Source organism: Paramormyrops kingsleyae, chromosome 14 (assembly GCF_048594095.1).
Source record: "Paramormyrops kingsleyae isolate MSU_618 chromosome 14, PKINGS_0.4, whole genome shotgun sequence".
Classification (NCBI taxonomy): Eukaryota; Metazoa; Chordata; class Actinopteri; order Osteoglossiformes; family Mormyridae; genus Paramormyrops; species Paramormyrops kingsleyae.
The window spans coordinates 15,144,656-15,167,304 of NC_132810.1; the positions used below are offsets into that span (position 1 = coordinate 15,144,656).

Consider the following 22,649-nt stretch of genomic DNA (forward strand, 5'->3'; position numbering starts at 1 on the left):
GTGCCTGAGGGATGGGCACCTGTGCATTTGGCCTCAGTATGACTGAGGAGGAGAAGCCACCACGAGGTAGAAGTGGGTCTGCAAAACCTCAGCAAGAGGAAGAATAAAGCAGGTAATTAAAAACATTTTTTTTGTTGTTTGTTTTACTCCTGACCTAGACTGTGAGGTGCCCAAAATCTCGATAAACATCAGGGCTCTTTATCAGGCATACTCCTGAAATGTGAGTGCTCCTGCTTCTCCAGAACCTCCAGTGATCTTGTAGTAACATCTAGCCTGGCCGTTATGATAGTTGGGGGTTGTGGGACATATGGGGTTTCATTTTCCCGATCCTTCTCTGGGGTTCAGAGGTCGTGAGCAAGTTGAGTCTCGTGGAGATGGGGTGACCCCCCCCCCCCCTAGCTCTCCATCAGGTTGATGTCCACTTTGAAGCAGATATAGGGGTAGTACTCCTGTGAGCTCATGCTGGGGATGTCCATGCCCTCCTAGCCAGCGGGGCAACAGAACCATGTTAGGTTTCATAATCATTTATCCATTAATAATTAAGGTAACTACAGTCATGGTAAATGCCTTTGGTATTACACTTTGCTATTTTAAAAATGTATCTTGAATAATTAATGGCAGTAAATAGCTACAGTGAGGAAACAACTAAGTAGCAACCTTATAATGGTTTAATTTGCATAAGTTACTTTGTGTCAGTTTATAGAGCTAAACTGGAAAGTAACTTCTCTTCTGACTGGGTGTTGAGACAACAGAACCCTGGCCTGGTTCCTGCTCATTTTCTGTAACTGGACCTAGGCCATTGTTGGGTTGGCTTTCCAGGCACTAGGACAAGTCACTGTTTGTTCTCTGTGAAGAAGAAGCAATCCCATACTTGCTAAAACTTGCATCCTTGGTCCTTGTCTTAAAAAATAAGTAGAACTAAGAAGGATGGGTTTTCAAGACTCATAGTTTGGCTTCAGTCAGGCGTGGCATGCTAATGGAGAAGTAGCATCCATCTAGGAGCACGTTGAGTGTAACAGAGGACTTACACTGGGGTCTCCTGCTGCTGGAGTCATATCCAGATGGCTGAACAAGGAGCTGAGAAGTTCCCTCAGCTTCTTGCTGTTCTTCTTTTCGGGCTGCAGTAGGAGAGCCTTGAAGTTCACGGGGAGACCAAACCTGAAAAATCATCGCAGGTTAGCAGGCCTGACCAAGCACTGGAGCCTGTGACCACGTTGCCCATAGAAGTTCCTGTTTGGGTGCTTTTCCACCGCACCAAGTATGTTACTTTCGTGTTTCCATTGACTTCCGGTCAAGTACCAGTAACAAAAGTTGAAGTACTGAAAGTGCCAAACCAGCTGAGTACATTAGGGTGGGACTTGAAATGCTTTCTTTGTTGATTGGTTATGCAAATAGCCTGTCGCTGAAACACAGCACAGAAAATACGCAGAAAATGATGATGAAGTAAAAAATGCGATTTGGTCATAAGAACATATTTCTTCATATAAGAAATATTTTGTTGAATATACTAACACAGCAGGCAGATAGCGTGCTGTCCTAGCGGTGTGATTAAATCACATTGCTATATTTATAATAAATATTGGTGTATTTAGAAAACAAAAAAAGTTTCTCACAAACCCGTCTTCGAGTGATTTAAATGGCAAAGACGAAAATGATTACGATTGTCTCGGATAACATGCGGCGCTCATGAAAATGCAGCGGAGGTAAACTTTAAACTGATTTTTAAACATATAACAATCTGTGAAACGAATAATAATTAAAATGCAAAGTTTGCTAAGTTATTTTCCTATGACAGAGTAACAGAGTAAAAAAAATTTTGCAAAACTTTAACCCCCTGTGCTATAATGTAAAGTTAGAAAATCTTTATTTTAATACAGCTAACTACCGATGTAAGAATTGAATGTGCATAACATGTGATGTTTGTATTAATATCGCACATCACCAAGCCGTATAATATACTACAGCTATTTTTCGAATTCAGTACAAAATACCCGCCTCGCGCTGTGATGTCATTTGGCGCCGGTACCAGTTTTTCCGCCAGTGGAAAGCCAACACCTTGAAGTACTGTACTTTCGGTTCTTTCTCGAAGTACCAAAAGTTCGGTGCCTGGTGTGGTGGAAAAACGCAGCTGAATCATGGGGGCTGCGTTCTGACTCACCTGAGCACCGATTCCACGAAAAGCCTCAATGCCTTCAGGTGGATCCAGACCATGAAGGTCTCTCTGGTTTGTGCTTTGAGCCAACCTACTAAGATCCCCTGTGAAGAGATTCAAGAAGGAGAGCGCAATGGTGCATACTGCTTCCTGGTAAAAGCCAAAGTGACTTTTTTTGCGTCATCTGACTCACAGAAATCTCCTTCTTCTGGATTTTGAGGCTCATCATCTCCTTCCGTTGTTTTTGCGATTCCTCGAAGGAGAAGTTTCGCACCATGAACCTGTTTCACAGGGCGGACAGGCAACTTGATTCATTCGCCCGACGATGTGGATTTTTACACAGCCCTGGTGGTGAGCTGTGTGTCTCTAGTGGCTTGGGAAAGGGTTTCCTAAATGCTGGTTCTGCTATGTAGATGCTCCCGTTCTGCCTAACCTGGAAAACCTGCCCCCCAGGAATGGGGACCCCTGTTGGACCATGACGTTGTTTCCAAAGAGCCATTTCTGGGGCTGCCTATGTGTTTGAGGTCAGTCTGCTCGTGCCACCAAGGACTTGCCTGTTTTTTGCGGCTCGGGCCTTGAAGTCGCTCACGGCCCTTTTGAACAAGGTGACGGTGAAAATCCCTCCCTCTGGCTCATCCAGCACCTTCCTGCAGCACAAACACACAGTCTTGGCCTCCTCTGACCATAATGATGGGGAAAAGCAATGTAGTTTTTGGCAATGTCTGGGGTTCCTTCATAAAACTCTTAAGGCGATGATACATGGGGCAACTTTTTGAGCAACGATGCCAGGCAACTGTTAACCAGGTGAGAGTAAGGGCAATTCATCTGGATCTGCATGATCGCCGAAATGTGCCCACTGCTGCTCAAAGATTTTCAAGCGGAAATTTGTTGCGCAACATCAATGGGAAAGAGTCTGAGCAACATCGCTCAAAAAGTTGCCCTGTATATCATCACCTTAAGGGATTTATGATGCAACCCCAGACACGGACCAGACAGCTCCTTTCCACACTGTTTATCATCCTGGTAAGGCTAACTTCCAGGTGTCCTACACCTCATCTATCAGTATGCGAGTCTTGTCATCTGTGCAGTGCTACAGCCCATAAGTCTGCACTGACCACTCTGGTGACGTCAATTGCAAGCTCTCATATCTGTCTAGTAGATGTTCTCGTTCGTTTCGATATTTTGTCCTCTATTATACTTTGCCCCCTTCCACCTGTGTCTTTAGTTCGCATCACTATATGCATTGATGTTGTTACGTTACTGACTTTGCCATCAAAAGACACAATCTGCAGGTGACTGGAGGTTTGTGCCCCCAGTACATCCCTCTCCCTTAGATGGGGGTATTTATCACACTATGTTTCTGGACTTTTCCTATTACTACATGGCTTTGAGGACCTTAGAAAGCAAAAGTGTCACACTGTTGAGAACACACCTACTAGTTCGAGGTACCACAAACTCTGATAAGGATTCATAGGTCTTCTCCCATTGCGCATAGTCCCTCCTGTTTGAGAAAGACACACACAAAGTGCTCTCGGTCTCTGTAACAGTATCTACCTAATGTGCCAGTGTGTGTTTGTATCGGTCTTTCAGGAGTTCTGTCACACTGAGCAGAACCATCTGGACCTCCTTTCCGTGAGATGGGTTAATGGCTTGACCATACAGCCATACGGGAGGCGTGTTTGTAGTCTTGCTCACTTGTGCACCACTACCAGCAGCGTGGTGAGATACTCCGAGTCCAGCACAAAGTCCTCCTCCGTCACGACCTCAAAGAGAGCACGTGTCGCCAGGCTCGCGCTGCAGGGGAGGACATGCCGTCAGTCACAACACTTCCTTCAGTAACGAGATCTTATAATCCAAATTTGCATACCATGCGTGGTCCTTAGAGGGACTTATCGGAAGATAAAAGATCATAGTCTGCATTTGTACCAGTTACTTCGGTGAACAACCAAGAGAAAAGCAGAAAATTCTGGATAGGTCTGCAGGATGGAGGGCAAGGGAAGGAGCTGACAGTGGTGTCCAGGAGACACTCACTCCTTCTTGCCTGCCAGTATCTCCAAGCTGTCCTGCATTTTCCTGTAGGCCGTGCTGCGGGACATGAAATCGGCCTCCGTCTGGAGCAGTTGCTGAAGTAGATGAACAATGTGAGTGAAGATGTCCAAAGCGAGTAAACATATGTTCACTTGGGCCAGTGTCAGCTGTATAGTGATCTTCAGCCAAATTTTGTGGATGACTGAAGTCTTCCATAACCTGGCACCTGACCCTGAGATCAGAGATGGTCCAGAACTACCTCGGAATCCGCTGACTGAGGCTACATCCACACTGCGACGTTTTCATTAAAAAAAAAAGACATTAGTCTCCATTTTCACCTTTCATCCACACTACCTAGTCCAAAAAAATGGAGACTTCTGTAAATGCTCTCACAACTGTATACTTCTGGAAACTCGTGGGTCACATTTTAGTGTTGCTGGGTGGATGAGTGAAAACAGACTTTTGAAAACAGACTCTAAAAGCATTGTGATTGGCCCATACTCATCATGCGACCCATCCCTGAATTTTGATTTTGGCTTCTGATGATTATATCAGTACAAAATAATTGAGATAAAACGATTGTCGTGTTTCATTATCCTGTGCTGCTCCCGTTTTGTCGTGTGTTATAAATCCCCTGCATCTCTCCCCCCAAGGTCCTTTTATTTGTTTCTCAGTTGAATTTTATTTTCAGTTCAAGGAAATCCACTGTTAAAAATACAAGTTTTTTAGAAAGAACAATAAATGCATGACATTCAAGTCAATAAGTAAATAATCATGATTTCAGTATTGACCAAAATAATTGTAATTATGATTTTTGCTACGATCGAGCAGCCCTAAAAGAAATACATTTCAAAATGTGAAATCGCCTGTGTGGATGGAAATCGTTTTCATTGGACAGCGTAGCGGTTGGACATAGTCTGAGTTTTTCCTACAGCGTCTTACCTTGGTGAAGATTTCTGTAAGGCTGCTCAGGGGAAGCATATTTGGGTACTTGGCTCTGTCCCACTGGAAGCAAGTCGCATAGCCAACAAAGTCAGCTGGAAGAGTGGGCAGCAACATGCAGCCAATCAGAATGGGGATACGGTGGTGCCACAGGCACAACACAGCAATGTAGCACTGCAGGAATTCACGCAAGACAAACATACGCAGCAATGCAGCACTGCAGGAATTCACGCAAGACAGGCACACACAGCAAGGTTACAGGTTCTTTCCTGGATGCTCCTGCCTCACATAGGTCTAAGAAACACACACTGTACCAAAACAGAGCCTGTGGAAAAGCATGCAGCCAACACAGTGCAAGGCAGAAGTACCCAACAAGGCCTTTAAGTACTCCTTCCCGAGGGACTGGGCGTTTTTTTTGTGTGTCTTCAATTCTGACGGAGAGAAAGATGACATAAATGCTCAGTGTTCACCAGTCGGAGTACCAAAATCACCTACCACACCGTCTCCGGTCCTGGGTGTAGGACTAGCGCGGCAAATGTCTTCGAAAGCACACGTCAGCGGAGAGCAGGATGGAAGTGCTGGAGACAGGATAGCAGGAAAGAACCATGAAAGCCGTTTCATGGTGCCTGAGGACACTGCAGGCTGGCGCGGTACATGACATGCAAAGGTGCCCTGACCTCGAGAACTTCCTATACGGCCATCAGGAACACTGTTTGTACCTGTTCGAGTCAGAGCCTTAAATAGCAAGTGCTCTATTTCATCAAATGGTAGTAAACATCAAAAAAATGCAGGTACGTCTCTCCTCTCACAAAGAAGTCGTTAATTCTACTGCTGTTGATTTTTGGGAAATCCGGCACGCATAAGAGCATACACGGGTTCGAGATGTAGCAATGTCAGAGAGTTTGGAGGGCATTCAGGTACTGAAATGAGTTGACTAAGGCATTTTCTAGAACAGAATCAGGGCACTGCCTTTGCCACAGAGCTCCAACTGTGTGGAAGACCTACCCCAGCCATCATGCTGCCTTTCTGAAACATTTTGATAGCAGTTCCAGGCTGGAGAAGGTTACAGTCAGGACCCCAAAGCCCCTGGTCCTTCACAGCCACTCACCTCCATTGGCTGTGGCATTTTTGTCCCTGTCAGGATCCATCAGTTCCAGTATCCACAGAGACATGTTGTGGATCATCCTGGTGAGGGGGGTTAGACCACAGTAGGTGAACCTCAAGTCCCAGCACAGACTGCTTTCGTTGTTTTGTCAGGCGTGTGATGCTGGGTTGGCTGTGTGTGAGGTAACCTACACATATGCTCTTGCCTGTTAGAGCTTTGCTGGTCCCGCTAATCAGCCGCACATCCCTCTTTCAGCAAAGCCTGGAGCAGAAGTTGGAGGTGCCCTGGTCTCCAGTGGAGTGTACATCATCTAGTCCTACCAGAACCTTGGCAGCTCTCATTTCAGAGTCACCAGTGTTTACATTGAAATTCCACTGACTTCAGCGTTCCTGGCCTCTCCTCCTCTTTATGTTCTTACAGCGAGACTCAGCCATTGGCTCGATCCTCTATGGAGGAAAGTCTTCCTAAGCATCAGCTGCCAGTTCAGGGCACCTCCATGGAGAAACTTCTGCTCCCTGTGCTGCTTTCTGGACTGTCTATGCACATACTGTAGCTCTCTGTGGTACTCCTGGTATGCATTACATTACATATTTTACAGATGATTTTTTAGGAAGTTCTCTGCCTGATGCTTGACTGTCAGACTATTACCATGCAGTGCACTGCACAGAGCTCAGCGTGGGGGGAGATGTTTCTGCACAGTGGGATGGAGATGTCTTACCTCTCTGCTAAGCTATCCAGCTGAGCGAGCTCCTCAGACACAGTTAGAAGAATATCCAGATTGCCCACCTGCCAGAACATCAGCACAGAAGATATTTCACTGTGGCTAGTAGTGAAGCTGTGTATCGTGTGACTGCAAAGCCTGAAACAGTGACAGTGACACACCCACCGCCACAGTGAAGCCACCGTCACCCAACACGGCTGCCTGGGAGCTGCACTGGGAGAATCCTGCATGGATGCTTACTCTGCAGCATGGAAAAGGGTGCAGCTGCACTGTTTGCTTAAATTATGTATGGCTCATCGATGCTGGTCATGTTGCCAGCTGCGTTCCACTGAAAGTTACAGGCTACGTACACAGCAGAGAGAGTGAAATCTGTTCTGGGCCACACAAGAGGGCTCGTTACCTACAGACTGAGCATGGTCAGATCGGCGAATCCAGATCGGTCTATGGCTGGACCCACAGATGATTTGTAAGGGGTGTTTATTTGCAAATTGTACAAATGTGAGAACAGGTGGATCGGAACGTGTTATTTTTCTCAAGTGCCTTCTTGCCCACATAGAGGTGGGAGTGAAACTTGGGGCCTGAGCGCAGGCTCAGCTCTGGAGCGTTTCAGGGAGTGTGGGGTTTTGTTCAACAGCAGAACGGAGATGTGACTATTCTGCCAAGCATGAAATTTGAACTGATGAACCTGATGAGCCACAGGCCACCCCCCCTGTGACTCAAGGGTGAAAGGTTGCTAGTGACATAAGACCATGTTTTTCAAACCGGTCCGCGGGGTCCCCAGCAAAGATTTACTGTAAGGTAGATTTTCACTCTTAGTGTTGACACACATTTATACTTCATCCAGCCAAGCGTCGCTTTAGGTGCCTTCAGATGAGCACCTGTGTGTTTTTGCCCGACACGTGCAGAGCTGCCTGAGTGGTGATGCAGGCCACAGACTCCACACCAGCACGCACCTTCAGCTCTGGAACTGAGAACTTGAAGCTGTGGGCCAGGCCGGCTTTGGATATCGGGCTGCTCAGCTTCTTCATGGCCTTCAGGCTGGCCTGGTCCAGGGGGGCCGCGATCAACCACAACTCCACCATGCTGGCCCCCTCCCACAGCACTCCTGCTCCCTCTTCAAAGACCTGAAGGACTAGTGTGAATGGTGACACATCATGTCTCTGGGTGTTAATGAAGTGCCTCTTTATAAGTCAGCATTGAAATGGAAGTGCCAAACCACTCACACCTCCCTGCATAGCTGATTCCCGCTCGCAGGGTGTGCTTAGCTTTGAATTAACAGTGCAGAGATGAAGCTTAACTTAATTTACACTTAGGTGTAAATATAGCCTTAATCTCACAGGTATTGCCTCACCTGCTTTTAACAAGCAAATTTAACAAAGTACCAAAAAGCTCCTCAAAAGAATCCATTTTGCTCGATGTGTTTGACAAAAAGTGACGTCATGGAACTCGACATGATTTCATTGGTCGATTATAAAGTAATGAGAGTAACAGGACACCATACTCCCACGGGAAGCTATGCCTGCCCCCCCCCCCCCCAGTGACTTTCCAGCAGTGTAGTTTGTCACCATAGTGAGCATCAAACCACAACCTAACCTTCTAAAGTGACAGCAGCCTATTGCAGCATCTGGACAAAATTGGCATTATTAAATATGTAAAGACCGAAACAGATTAAGATGCAGAGTCCTACCTGTGAAAAGCACCTTCCATGATTTCGGAAACTCTATATGACTTGGTGATGGAGGGGGCCGATGTCAGCGTCCTGCAACGAAGGCACCCAGCCTCGCATTACGTCCTGGTGAGCCGGTTCCTCCGCGTTGATGGGTTCAGTATCATTACATCAACAATACTGCAGAGTTCTGTAGTATACTGTACTTGACTCTACTCAGGAGTCCTCCATGAGTGGCTGTGACTCATCTGCCAAGAACATCCAAAGTTCAGATTGACAAACAGCCATAACTGTAATCTTCACTGTGCGCATTCTCTTGCTACGTTACTGTATTTTTCCAATACATCATACAAGAGTCATATTGCACCACAACTTTGCTGCATTGTGATGACTGATATATAAAAGACTCCTCACTCACTGATCCCAAATCAATATTCATACATGTATCTGACTTACAAAAACACATAGATTGTTTATAAAACCATAAAATGACATTTGACAGTGATACATTGACCTAGAGTGGGTCATTGTTGCGTCACTGCACTGGGAATGGCATGACAGCCTCCGCCCCAGTCCTTTCTGTGCGCAGTTTGCATGCTCTCCCCATGTCATCGTGGGATTTCCTCCAGACACCTTCAGTTTCCCCCCCACAGTCCAAAAACATGCTGAGATTAACTGGAGTTGCCAAATTCTGACTGGTTTGTGTGAGCGTGCCCTGGAATGGGTTGGTGCCCCATCCTGGGTTATTCCCTGCATTGGGCTTGTTCCCCCACAACCCTGAATAGGACAAGCAGGTATAGAAAATGGATGGACAGATGGACGTGTGTTTTGACTATCTTGTTTATAAATGAACTTAGAATAAATATCAGGCAGACCTACATGCCTTTGGCTGTGGAACAATTCAAAATGAGGATTTTTTTCGTTACGTGTCACAGCACTGTTATTTCCCATAGCACGCAGGTTTACGTTTTTCAATTTTAAGGTTCTCTGATTATAATTTATCATTATAAATACATTTATCATTTTACAAAACATTTATCATTTTTATTTGCTTGTTTGTTATTTTTTAGTTATGATTTCTACTTATTATTTGTTTGTTTATTTAAAAAAAAAAAATATATATATATAAATCTTACATTAATAATTATTCTTGCATCACACAAACAAAACTGCACAGTGGCTGAAACTAAATTATACGAAGCAAAATGCAAGAAAAAACGTGTATGTATTCTCTCGGAACATAATACTGCAATTATACATAGAGAGTTTTCCAAAGTCGGAACGGTAAATGGTGCGTACACTGTATATTACGGGAACTGATTTCAGGTGCACACACTTCCTGTTACTCTACTCATGTGGCTGGGTCCAGCGTGCTGTTGCTACTTTAGTATCTTTGTATTTTGCGTTATGAGTCAGTGTGCCAGCCGACATTGGTGAAAAAATGCAGATAACCAGCGTGAACGATGTAAAAATATATAACTTAAGTCACGGAAAGTCTCTTCCAGAGGTAAGGCAGCGAGTGTCCTGCGTAACGGTGGAACCTAGCCAGCTGATTGGGAAAAACGCGTTAATGAGTTTCTTAGATCTTTAGTAAACCTCCCTATTGAAACCATAAAACATCCATACTGCGTGACACGTACCCCGGTGTCGTTTTACGTTTCAACTTCAACTTCAACATAAAACCTAGGAAAACAGTCGTGACTGATTCTGAAAACATTAGTAATGTTCTCTAAGAGATCAGCTTATTTCTGCGATTTTGAAGGGGTTTTTCGTCCTCAGGGCTAATGAATATTTCGTTGAACTAGTCGTGTTTGCTAGTCAAACTCCGCTGTAGACCAGTAGACTTTGGTAGATGGGTAAATCCAACGTGCAGCGCCCCTGGAGCTGGCGATTAAGGGCCTCGCTCAGGGGCCCACGATTGTGTGACTGACCCGCCGGGGCTCGAACCGGCGATTTTCTGATCACGAGCATAGAGGCTTTGCCCGCTGAGCCGCTTTAATGAACCGCAATGTCTGATTGTCGCTTTCTTATTAACAGTGGCTCTCTGACCGAAAGAAGAGAGACTTGCAAAAGAAAGATGTCGGTACGTTATTTTTTTGCGCACACTTGTTTAGAGTAGCCAGCTTCAATGAACCTTTGCTCTAATCACTGTCTGTCTGTCCTCCGTGTTTCACCCACAGACGTCCAGCGCAGAATCGAGCTTATCCAGGATTTCGAGATGCCCACGGTCTGCACGTCAATAAAGGTGTCCCGGGACGGGCAGTACATCATAGCGGCAGGTGACGTCCTTGTTGCCTTGTTGACTTTGCTCTTTTGCCCCATTTATGCTGAGGGCTGGTAACAGGATCATCATCTCCTGCCTTTGAAGGGTATTTGTTTGTATTTATTTTAATTAAAGTGGAAATACCCACTGTTACAGGGACATACAAGCCAAGGGTTCGCTGCTATGACACTTACCAGCTGTCACTCAAGTTTGAAAGGTGCCTGGACTCAGACGGTAAGTGTGGATGTTGTACCCTCTCCTCTTTCTCTCCTTTATATACTGGAAAAGATTCCTTGGTTTTTCTTCCTTGTCTCCTGTTTTTTTTTTTCTTCCATTCACACCTTCACTGCATCATAACAGTGGGCACTTTTACCTACGTGCATGTGCCCAATGGAGTGGAAAAAAGTGCCACGCATAAAATATTTGGAAAACAGTCATGTGACTCCTTCTTTGAGGAAAAGTCCGCTTCTCCGTGCTGTTAGCTTTGAAACTTGGCTGTGTTGCCTCAGAATAATCGCCCTGGTGCGGTGATTTCGAGAGCGTGCCTTGAGAAACCTGCGGAGGGCGATGTGTGATCACCTGTCCTTTCTGTCGGCGGACCGTTGCGGCGTCTCTTCCTCCGTTAGGATGGTCTCTCTTGGGCCGCGACCGGCCGACTGGCTCGCCCGCAGGCAGTGCCGCCACACTGATGCTGTGCCCACTGATATTAGACCTGCTCTGCAGATAAAGTCCCTGGTTGCTGCAGTAATGCTGGTATTAACTGGAACTAGTTACATGTCTCTGTAAGAAACGCGTAGACAGTGGAAATCACTCCCTCGATGTCACAGCCAAATAAATAGGAACTGAAGACAACTCCTCCTGGGCGTCTCCCCGACCCCCCTCCTTAGGCGACTCCTGCGAGGCACCGCTCTCCGCCCTGTCAGCACCAGTGTTGAGTGTCCTGTTGCGCTCCAGCGAAGCTGAACGCGCATCTTTGGAGGAGAGGCGGCGGGGCGGCGAGTCCGCTTTGGGAATGGATGAATTTTTAAGCGAGCTCGCATTCTGGCGTGACATGCTGACTGGCCCGTAGCGCTGACTGTGCCCCGGTCACCGTTTGGTGACCATGGGAAAGTGCCGCCTCCTCTCAGTCTCTGACACTTCTGTGACTCCCTGGGCCTCATGTGTGGGAGCCTGTGACTCCCAGTGCCGGCCTTAGAGCTCATCAGTGTTACCATGGCATGTTTGGTTGCTAAGGTCCAGACTGTGAAACAGGGGGCATAAATATAAAGATACAGGACATTAAACATTAAACGGCAATCATAGCTATCCATAAATAGCGTGCAATTTACAGTAAAGTGATAGGTGTCGATACACGGAGTCAGTGAAGACAGCGTTTACATGTGTAAGCTATACATGGATGTGGTGTGCAGGCTGTAGTGGAACATTGGTTATGCATGGGATCATGTACACTGATCAGCCATAACATTAAGGGCGTCTTCACTCTTGGCTCGATTCAGCCAGTGTAAGCCGACTCGGTGTGTCGCCCTCACAGAATGAGCCGTATGTGAATGCTCCAGTGGAACTCGGACCCTCCAAAAGAAATCCGAAGTCAGATCACCGTAAGATGTGGTGTGACTTTGGCTTATTTATAGTCCACATCAGGCTCTTTTGCTGATGATGTGTAAACAGGAAGTGTTTCCGGCTTGCTTCGCTTTTCTCTGTGCCATACAGTGCTGATGTCAAAACAGTCAGAAATTGATTATGAATTCTTAAGATTGCAGTGATTTATTGAGCTGGGAAAGTGGTGTTGATGCAGTATTTTGTTACCCAGTTAGTAAAATAATAAAAGCAGACATTTTGAATAGTTTTATTAATATTCCTTCCCGGTCGTTCTCATAAGCTCGACGTTTTGTTGAAGAAATGACTCGAGTGATCAGCTCTGTGAGAGTGAGAATGTGAAATGGACTGAGACCACATTATGGCTGAAGTGATGGGCAATGTGAATCCAAAGCGAAGTGACTTCTTTCTCTAAGCCCACATATAGAGGAGCGAGTTTGGTTTGTTTAAAAAGGACTATGTGAATACACCGTAAAACCACTGATTGGTAAAGTGAATAACACTGATTATCTCTTTACACTGGTGCCTGTCAAGGGAGCCATTATATATTACGAAAGTGAAAATTCAGTTCTTGAGGCTGATGTCTTGGAAGCAGGATAAAATGGTCAAGTGTAAGGATCTGAGTGACTTTGACAAGGACCAAACTGTGATGGCTAGACGACGATCAGAGCATCTCCAAAATGGCAGGTCTTGTGGGGTGTTCCTACCAAATGTGGTCCAAGGAAGGTCAACCAGTGAACCAGAGGCCATGGGTGCCCAAGGGTGACTGATGTGCATGGGGAGCGAAGGCTGGCTTCTCTGGTCTGAACCCACAGGAGACCTACGGTACCAGAAACTGCTGAAAAAGTTAACGCTGGCTATGATTGAAAGGTGTCAGAACACAGAGTGCATAGCAGCCTCCTGCGTATGGGGCTGCAGACCGGTCAGAAAGCCCATGCTGACCCCTGTCCATCACCGAAAGCACCAAAGTGGACACGAGCCTCAGAACTGGACCATGTAGCAATGGAAGAAAGTGGCCTTGCCTGAGTCGTCACGTTTTCTGTTACATCATGTATGTGTGCCTAATTTACCAGGGGCAGAGTTGATACCAGGATGCATTATGGGAAGAAGGCAAGCAGGAGGAGGCAGTGTGATGCTCTGGGCAATGGTCTGCTGGGAAGCCTTGGGTCCTGGCATTCATGTGGATGTCACATTGACACGTACCACCTACCTAAACATTGTGGCAGACCAAGTACACCCCTTCATGGCAACGGTATTCCCCAATGGCAGTGGCCTCCTTCAGCAGGATAATGCACCCTGCCACACTGCAGAAATTGTTCACAAATGGTTTGAGAAACATAAAAAACAGTTTAGGGTGTTGACAAGGCAAGACAAATTTAGTTATATAGTACAATTCAGACACAAGGTAATTCAAAGTGCTTCACAAAAGTAAAATTGTAATAATTAGGCCTTCGAACTCCCCAGATCTCAGTCCAATCGAGCATCTGTGGGATATTCTGGACAAACAAGTCCAATCCATGGAGGTCCCACCTCACCACTTACAGGAGTTACAGGATCTGCTGCTAACCTCTTCCTGCCAGATACATTAACCTTCAGAGTCTCGTGGAGACCATGTCTGGACGGGTCAGAGCTGTTTGATGGCAAGAGGGGGACCTACACAATATTAGGAGGGGTCTTAATGTTATGGCTGATCGGTGTACACAGTCCTCATTGACGATTCGCATCTCCTGGGCGGAGAGGGGCTTCCTTGGCCGTCCTGTTTTGCCCCTAAATGTGACGTCGCTGGTTTTATGGAACCCCATCTGCTTGCTTTTCAGTGGTGGCCTTTGACATCCTGTCTGATGACTACTCTAAGGTGAGCATCGGTGGCCCCCTCTCACTCTGCAGTGCCAAACGTCCACCCCCCCCCCCCCCCCCCCCCCCCCAATGATGATTCTGATTGCTTTCTGTTCTCCTGCACCCAGCTGGTCTTCCTGCGCTGTAACCGCTACGTCGAGTTCCACTCCCAGGATGGTCACTACTACAACACCCGCATCCCCAAGTTCGGCCGCGCCTTCTCCTACCACCCCCCCTCCTGTGATCTGTTCTTCGTTGGAGCCAGGTATGGGGGGGGGGTTTGTCCATGTCCGTTTGGAGACACAGGTGTCCAGTAGACTATATATATTTTTAAAACCTCAAAGTGATGGTTTACATTGTAGCCGCTTGCTTTGTCTCGCTCAGCTCTGAGGTGTACAGGCTGAATCTCGAGCAGGGTCGCTTCCTCAGCTCCTTACAGACTGATGCCGTGTAAGTATTTTCACCACAGTTTGTGTCTGTATACAAACAGCAGAACAGTAGTAGAACACAGTGTTTGTGTGCGTTGCACTGTAACCTGGGGCGACGGAGTACTCTTACCTCCAATTCCATCTCTCTGTCTCCGAAGGGCAAACAATGTGTGTGATATCAACCCTGTCCATCACCTCCTGGCCACAGGAGCCATGGAGGTAAGGAGAGCCGGCCTGTGGATTCTGATTGGGCCCCGATGGCCATGTGACTTTCCTTCCACCTGATCCCGTGACTCCCTTTATACAGGGGAAGGTGGAGTGCTGGGACCCTCGGATGCGGGAGCGAGTGGGCATGCTGGACTGCGCCCTGAGCAGTGTTACGGAGGGAACTGAGTGAGTGTGCATCTGGCCAGCAGGGGGCAGCATTTAGCTGTGTTCTCACACCACAGCGTGGATCCCAGGATGCATTGGGTTGCAGCTAAAATGATACAGAGGCTGCAGTATAGGAGCTTCAGAGGTGATGAGGGCCTTTAAGTGGATGCTGTACAGGTTTGTAATGGTCTCCTTCCAGGGTGGAGGGATTACCCGCCATCAGTGCTCTGAAGTTCAACGACTGCCTCACCATGGCAGTGGGCACCAGCACCGGACAGGTACTCGGTCAGATCCCGCTTTAGATGAATATGCTGCCATGAATTAATGACTTTGTAAAAGCCCACAACAGAAAAGGACATGTGCAAACATAGAAATGGTTTGTATTTCATTTGCGTTAAGGTGCTGCTGTATGATCTGCGCTCTAGTCGCCCTCTGCTGGTGAAGGACCATTACTACGGCCTGCCTATTAAGTCTCTCCACTTCCACAACCAACTGGATTTGATTCTGTCTGCGGACTCCAAGATCATCAAGATGTGGAACAAAGACACAGTGAGCATATGTCTTCTTCCTCTGAGTCCGCCATGTCTCTGTCTGTCTGTCCCCCTGCCTGCCTGTCTTATTCCGCCTGTGGATCAACCTCGTTTCTCCTTCCAGGGGAAGGTTCTCTCCTCCATTGAGCCGCAGAGTGGCATCAACGATGTGTGTATGTACCCCAACTCAGGTGAGGAAGTTTGGAGAGCAGAGGAGAAGCTGTTTTTGGGGACTTTCCTGGGGGGGGGGGGGGTATCCAGCCCTTCTCCTCCTGTTGTGAGGGCCCTGGGGGCAGTTTGTGATGTTCAGCAGAGGGGCTTATAGGGTGACAGGCTTCTGTAAAACGCTGCAGTTTGTCTGTGAAAGCCTTGTGGTGCAGTTTCCTGCCTGCACCAACAGGGGGCAGCACTAATGCATAACCGTACCCGTGTCACTGGCGTGGGCAGCTGCCTTTGGGAAGGCATCTCTGTTTCATTCTTAATTATACTAAATTTCTGGGTCTGTCACTTAAGAACCTCCTGCTGAATAATTGAACTCAATTTTTTTTTTGCAGAACATCTGCAGTTAAACAGTTTAAGATGCTTACTCTGTGGGCTTTTCTGAAGGAATGTATGATTAGCGAATTCAGACAATTATTCATGTGGTTTGCGCATGAAAGGAGACCTACAGACTAGAAAAAAATTATACGTGTGGATTTTTCCAGGAGCACTTGGGATTAAATGGTTACGACGGCGGCCCAGTTCTCCCTGCGGTCCGACCCAAGCGCTGTTTCCGTAGCGTGTCACCTTCTGTTGTGGTTCTGCTCTTTGATCTCCATCCCACTGCGTGGCTGAAATCCCTCCTCTCCGTCTCTCTTTTCTTAGGAATGCTCTTCACCGCAAACGAGTCCCCCAAGATGAACACCTTCTACATCCCTGTGAGTCTCTGTTGGTTGTGGGTTCCACCAAGTATGGACCCTGTACACGCTGGCCCTACACCTTGTGTTGCATCTGTGTTGGTCTGCTATTTTGGCACCTTCTGTAGTTACCCCCCCCCCCCCCCCTTTCTGATATATGGTTCGTCTGCCCCCCAAGGCCCTGGGTCCTGCACCTCGATGGTGCTCCTTCCTTGACAATCTGACGGAGGAACTTGAGGAGAACCCAGAGACCACAGTGTATGATGACTACAAGTTCGTCACACGCAAGGACCTGGATAACCTGGGTGAGTGGGGTGGGGCCTGGAGAAAGCGGGGGGGGGGGGGGCAGTACCATTGGGACTGGCTTCTATAACCAGGAAACAGCCAGTCGGTGCTTCCAGATTGGTTTAATCCTGGATTTGGGGGTCTGTGTGCTTGCTTGGTGGAGTCCATCCTCCCAGGCCTGGTGGCTGGTGTGACCCCTGCCCTCTCGTCTGTGCCCCCCCCCCCTCCAGGCCTGTCTCACCTGATTGGCTCGGCGCTGCTGAGAGCCTACATGCATGGCTTCTTCATGGACATCCGGCTCTACCACAAGGTAAGAAGCCCACCCGGGCTCACTGGTGCCCAGTCCCGCTGGGGGGGGGGGGCTCTCCCGGGTGCCTGGTATTGAGTCATGACCTGTCTCTGTGCCGTGGCCCGTCAGGTGAAGGCTATGGCGAACCCGTTTGCCTACGAAGAATATCGCAAGGACCGCATCCGACAGAAGATCGAGGAGACCAGAGCACACAGGGTGCAGGTCAAGGTGAGGGCACTGCTTTTGGGGTCATACCGGTTTAGGGACACCAGAGGGGTGTTGGTTCAGTTCCCCCACGGTTTGACCCCTCTCATTCTGGAAACAGAAGCTGCCCAAGGTCAACCAAGAACTGGCCCTGAAGCTGATGGAGGAAGGAGATGAGGAAGATCAGGCCGGCAGGAGGAAGAAGGGCAAGGTGAGAAGGCACCGCGTCGCAGTCTCGGGCCGGTCCTCTGTCACTGGTATCTGGGTGCCCCTTCCAGTTGATTGACTGTCTATTAATAGATTCTTTCCCAAAAGCACATTACGCATTGTGCCAGAAGAGCATGACGTGGCGGTATTGTTCCAGTGTAGACCATCATCACCATTGTTCCAGTGTAGACGCTGCTAACAATCCCCCCCCCCCCCCCCCCAGCCGGCGGCCAGCATCCTGAGCGACTCGCGCTTCAAGGTGATGTTCGAGAACCCTGACTACCAGGTGGACCAGCAGAGCGAGGAATTCCGTCTGCTCAACCCCATCGTCTCCAAGGTGGGCCAGAAGAGAAAGAAGAAGCTCCGCCTCCTGGAGAAACAGGCCGCCGCCCAGCAGGTGAGGCGCCGGTCGTGTGACCTCGCACCTCAGCGGGCGACAGCAGGACCAGCCCCCAGGGTCCCTGCACCAGCACCGTCGGCTGTGAGCTCGCTGAGGGCGAGTGCTGGCACCAACATGTCTGTCTGCTTTTGTGAAGATGACATCAAGATGTCATTTAAGAGAAATCTCTCCAAGTCGTGTATGTATATATCTATCTATCTATATCTATATCTATATCTATCTATATCTATCTATCTATCTATATCTATCTATCTATCTATCTATCTATAAAGAGGAAATATATTACTCGAAAGCAGCCTTTTATTTGATTAATTTGAAAGACAAAAAATGCTAAATAATGCTGATGTATGGTGAAATGTTTTAATCACCATCATCATATGCAGTAAGGAACAGAACAAATATCTAGCACCATAAAATATTTCACCACAAACTCAAATGACAGGTTTCTCTCCTATTTGACTTCTCAATTGAAAATTAAATAGAATATAAATAAAACAATATAAATAACAAACATAAAACTTTTCTTTTAATGTTTTCTTCACCGGGGCAGTGGATTTTAAGAGTTATGATGGTGCTGCAGATGGCTTTGCATATTAGTAGCGTTAGCCGCTGCGTACGGCGTTATTTTCCTGCGATGCTTACAGATGGGTCGTGTTTTGTCTGTCACCCTTTGGCCGTTTATATTTTCCGCCGGGTTCCCAAAATGCTGCCACACAAAAGATTTTTAAAGTGTCTGGGGCATCTGCTGTGATAATTCAGTCAGACGCCAACATGCTTACAGCAGCTGATTTGAAGTGACACCGCTATTCACTCCGACGAGAAATCTCGTCATGTTGTAATATCGCGAGATCTCATAACATATATATGTGTGTACACACACACACACACACACACACACACACACAAACACAAAAAGCCCTTGCAAAGCTGCAAAGCATGTTATGTCTACCATTGCCATCAACCAGACAGAAATCAGCACACTAGGCTGATTCCACTGCGCTTCTGGGTTCCCATTCCTGTTTTGTATTATTTTGGCCAGTGTTTGGGCAGTGTTACAGTGCCAAGTGCGTTTGAGGAAGCATACGGCATGAGCTGTGTGCGCTGCAGTCTCTCCAGGGCCTGATCCTGCGCCCACATGCTGTCTGATGCAGGGACGCACTGTAAGACGTGTAGATGACACCACTTAAGTCTCTGGGCTGCTTACCCTTCATTTTCAAATAAAATACTGTAGGATCGAGTCAGTTGAAGCTTTAAATGGTTAATATGGCCCTAACGTGTGGCAGGTCCGCACTGAACATAATGTTCAGGTTCTGACCTTAAAAAGGAGGTTGCTCAGGTGGATCACAGTTCACTAAGCACTGTGATGTGTTCAGCAAGACCACCGGCTCTCCTCTGTCCATCTACAGCAGGAATGCAAAGAGGATCAGGAGCAGGAAGGCCAGGCCAGCTCTGAGGAGAGCTCCGATGATGACAAGAGCTGGGTGGACGAGGTGCGGGAGCAGCGGCGCCTCCTGCGGGTGGAGGAGAGGCAACGCAAGCGGCAGGAACGCAAGCAGCAGGACCGCGAGACCAGCCTGCAGAACCCGGAGCCTCGATTTTACCAGATCAAATCTGGAGAGGAGTTTCACAGCTTTGGGGAGGCGGCGCGCAAGCAGAAGGAGCAGAAGTGAGTGTCTGTCTGTCCCCCAGCCGCCTGTCGTCCTCCCCATCTGACCCCCCACTCGCCCACCCGCCTGTCTCTCTCCTTGTCCATCACCCAGCTCATCACCCCGCCCACCTTTCTCTGCTAGTTTTTCCACCTGTCCCCCCGCTCACTCGCCTATCCCCCCCCCTCACTCGCCTTCCTCCCCAGCATGTCCCCCCGCTCACTCGCCTATCCCCCCCCCTCACTCGCCTTCCTCCCCAGCCTGTCCCCCCGCTCACTCGCCTTCCTCCCCAGCCTGTCCCCCCGCTCACTCGCCATCCTCCCCAGCCTGTCCCCCCGCTCACTCGCCTTCCTCCCCAGCCTGTCCCCCCGCTCACTCGCCTTACTCCCCAGCCTGTCCCCCCGCTCACTCGCCTGTCCCCCCGCTCACTCGCCTGTCCCCCCGCTCACTCGCCTGTCCCCCCCACCAGTCCCACCCTGCCTGTCCCCCTCTCACCTCTTCCCCCCGCCCTCCCGCCCGCCCGCTGGTTTGAACCAGCGTCTTTCCGATCACAGGCACAGTGTCCTACCCCACTGAGCCACACAACACCCTCATCCATGATGTTACGAGCTCTTTGTAGGCGTGTGATTTACATCCCTGTTACTGACTGCTATGTGTGCCCCCCCTTCCCCCTCAGGGCCTCTCTGGAGGAGCGTGTGAGACTGGAGGAACGTTCTGGAGCACGCAGCATGGCTGACGCGACCGTGGGTGGCAAGCAGCTCACATTCACTCTGCAGAAGGTGAGCCCCCTCCCTGGTTAAAGCTGTGGACCCTGTGGGGGGGGGGGGGGGGGGGGGTGTTCGGTGTGGGAGAGTGTATGTTGTGGGGGTGGGGCTGATTTCCTCTGGCTCCAGCAGAGGCCTGACTAGCTAATCACCCCCCCACTGTAGGTTCCCGGTACCTGTGCGCGGGCCTTCCCTGTAAATCCCCTGTTTAGCATCATTGTTTGCGAGGCGTGTCACGCGCCGTGGAATGCAGGCAAGGCGCCGGGTGTGGGAGCGTGTGCTGAGGCTGCTGACGTGCTACATCTCCTGTCAGCCGCAGGCAGGTCTGCTCAGAACCCTATCTGGGCTGTTGCTGTAAACATTAGGTGACCCCTTGCCATGCGTGTTTACCCAACAGAGCCCCCCCATGTGCTGGTATTCCCCCATCCCATTTTTCCATACGCCGGTGTGTGGGGTTCCCCCTGGCTCAGTCTTTGGCCTTTTTATTTTTAACTGAGATGGTGATGTGGGCACTCTGACCATGGCTCTTTGTTCTGCATCCTGTCTGTGTGTCTGTCTGTCTGTCGGTGTGTCGCAGTCGGAGCAGCAGCAGCGGAGGCTGAAGGCTGAACGCGAGCACCATGAGGAGAGGAGGAAGCTGCGTCGCTCCGCAGGACACCTGCAGACGCGGGGCCGGGGGAGGGGGCGCGGGAGTGGGCGCGGGAGGGGGCGCGGACGTGGACGTGGACGTGGACGTGGCTTTTACTGACCCATAGGACTATCGTGTCGCGTGGGAGAACCGCACCGGACATGCTCCGGGTCAATGGCAGCAAGGATCCTCCCACCACCTCTCATCTTTCCATATAAGGCATTTTGGGGCGGAGCCCCTCTCTGGTGGGTGGGGCCATTCTGAGCATCAGCATGAAAGATAAGCACCACTTACAAGAACCCGGATAACAGTGCAGGACTGGCTGTGTTTGTGTGTCTGAAAGAAGGAGACACTCTCACTTTGTCAATTAAAGGTAATATGTACCTTTTATACATAAATAAGCTTGATGGAAACAATGAGGACCTCAGTTTTTCTGCATGGCTGCATGTGAGTGCAGCTGTGTGACTTCAGACCAGACTGCCCCCCCACCCCACGACTTTGACCCCCCCCCCCGTGCTCAGACAAAGCAGGCATGTTAGCTGTCTGCGGCAGTCTCACCCATGGCAATCGCCTTAATGACACGTACGCTCGGCGCCGGCACATTCGGAACGCCGATTTCGCTCGTTTGCGTGCTAATCCCACTATTAGCATAATAATACGGGCGTAGGTTTTGGTCTGTTTGGAGCCTTTAATTCATCCAGAAATTCCACAAAATGGATGATGACGGCAGCATGGCACATGAAAGAATATGCATCTTAGTGGTTATGATGGTTTTAGTGAGAGTGGGGTGGGGGGAGATGAAGAGAAGGGATGAACAGAGAGATTCTTCACTTTTAGTGACAGAAAGCTCCATGGTCATCCTCAGGGGGCCTTCATGAGACTGGGGGGTGGGTGCAGGTGGGGCTGCATGGGACTGGGGGGGCGAGGTGAGGCCCAGTTCCTGGAAGTCCTGTAACCACCCCCCCCCAAATTCACATATGGCTGAGTAATTCTACACTGTTCCTTTAAAAGCTCAGCTCCTGCTGTCCAGACATTCTCCTCCTTGGTGTCCCCCTGTCCTCCACATGTAGTACCCCCCCGCTCCTGTACCCTGCGGTCAGATGGGGATGGGATAGGGGGGTCAGGGGGGTGTGCTGGGTCTGTCCGACCTGTTCGGGCCTTTGATGTCTGTTTTCACAGGGTTGCAGCAGTTCTATGTGGGAGATTGAGTCCTAGTCTGCTTCTGCTGTGAAGATGGAAACAGCAGCTTTACCACAGTGACCTCACACCACTGGGCGGGGCCGTGGTCAGTGGGGCGGAGCTTGTGTGTGTGGGTCAGGTATTCATGACATTGTGGGGATGTTTTGTCCCCACAGTGTGATTAAAAACCAGTTATTTGGACATAACCATTTTTTCGGTCCCCACAAGGGGAAAAACTACTTTTTACAACTGTGACTACAATCAAAAAACTAAAATAGCCAAAAGTATTTGTTTGGTTACTTACGGTTAAGGTTGCCATTGTTTGGGTTCAAGTTTTTCCCTCAGAAATGCATGTAGACTCCCCACAAAGGTATGAATACAAATGTGCGTGTGTGCGTACGTACATATGTAAACGTTCTGCTCATTGCCCATAATGCTGCAGACCTGCCATTCGGGTTGGTGGAAAGGGGGGGGGGGCTGGGTTTAAAAGACATAGAAGCTGCTGCATCCTT

The 22,649-nt window shown here is 48.8% G+C and overlaps 2 protein-coding genes across 4 annotated transcripts; one reads left to right on the top strand and one right to left on the bottom strand.

The window, feature by feature from the left end:
• Window positions 1–22: 22 nt before the first annotated feature.
• Window positions 23–8,850, bottom strand: LOC111855563 (V-type proton ATPase subunit C 1-B). 2 transcript variants are annotated; one of them, XM_072699391.1, is made up of 14 exons: window positions 8,636–8,850; window positions 7,902–8,080; window positions 6,946–7,013; window positions 6,231–6,307; window positions 5,491–5,700; window positions 5,123–5,217; window positions 4,184–4,275; window positions 3,848–3,946; window positions 3,585–3,653; window positions 2,707–2,799; window positions 2,346–2,433; window positions 2,159–2,256; window positions 1,029–1,158; window positions 23–482 (listed from the first exon to the last, which is right to left on the bottom strand). In XM_072699391.1, exons 5-14 carry the CDS (start codon window positions 5,573–5,575, stop codon window positions 396–398), a joined length of 936 nt encoding a protein of 311 aa, XP_072555492.1. In that variant the 5' UTR covers window positions 5,576–5,700; window positions 6,231–6,307; window positions 6,946–7,013; window positions 7,902–8,080; window positions 8,636–8,850; the 3' UTR covers window positions 23–395. The 2 variants fall into 2 exon arrangements, with proteins under 2 accessions (XP_072555492.1, XP_023690482.2); XM_023834714.2 differs by lacking the exons at window positions 5,491–5,700; window positions 6,231–6,307; window positions 6,946–7,013; window positions 7,902–8,080; window positions 8,636–8,850 and having other exon boundaries at window positions 5,123–5,427.
• A 1,080-nt stretch (window positions 8,851–9,930) lies between these two features.
• On the top strand, window positions 9,931–21,374 carry nol10 (nucleolar protein 10). 2 transcript variants are annotated; one of them, XM_072699392.1, is made up of 21 exons: window positions 9,931–10,121; window positions 10,652–10,697; window positions 10,795–10,893; window positions 11,034–11,111; window positions 14,291–14,328; window positions 14,438–14,574; window positions 14,694–14,759; window positions 14,896–14,956; window positions 15,045–15,130; window positions 15,309–15,387; window positions 15,509–15,658; window positions 15,764–15,830; window positions 16,504–16,556; window positions 16,714–16,840; window positions 17,051–17,130; window positions 17,239–17,337; window positions 17,435–17,524; window positions 17,744–17,917; window positions 19,327–19,586; window positions 20,243–20,345; window positions 20,908–21,374. In XM_072699392.1, the coding sequence occupies exons 1-21, from the start codon at window positions 10,056–10,058 to the stop codon at window positions 21,076–21,078; spliced, it is 2,130 nt and encodes a 709-aa protein (XP_072555493.1). In that variant the 5' UTR covers window positions 9,931–10,055; the 3' UTR covers window positions 21,079–21,374. The 2 variants fall into 2 exon arrangements, with proteins under 2 accessions (XP_072555493.1, XP_072555494.1); XM_072699393.1 differs by having other exon boundaries at window positions 19,330–19,586.
• Window positions 21,375–22,649: the final 1,275 nt, after the last annotated feature.

Coding starts and splice junctions, on each gene's coding strand:
- LOC111855563 (XM_023834714.2), bottom strand. CDS start 5,323: ATGTTTGTCTTGCGTGAATTCCTGCAGTGCTACATTGCTGTGTTGTGC. Junction 4,276..5,122: donor TTACAGAAATCTTCACCAAG/GTAAGACGCTGT, acceptor CATCTACTTCAG/CAACTGCTCCAGACGGAGGC. Junction 2,257..2,345: donor TCCAGAAGAAGGAGATTTCT/GTGAGTCAGATG, acceptor ATCTCTTCACAG/GGGATCTTAGTAGGTTGGCT.
- nol10 (XM_072699392.1), top strand. CDS start 10,056: ATGCAGATAACCAGCGTGAACGATGTAAAAATATATAACTTAAGTCAC. Junction 11,112..14,290: donor AAGGTGCCTGGACTCAGACG/GTAAGTGTGGAT, acceptor CTTGCTTTTCAG/TGGTGGCCTTTGACATCCTG. Junction 17,338..17,434: donor CACACAGGGTGCAGGTCAAG/GTGAGGGCACTG, acceptor TTCTGGAAACAG/AAGCTGCCCAAGGTCAACCA.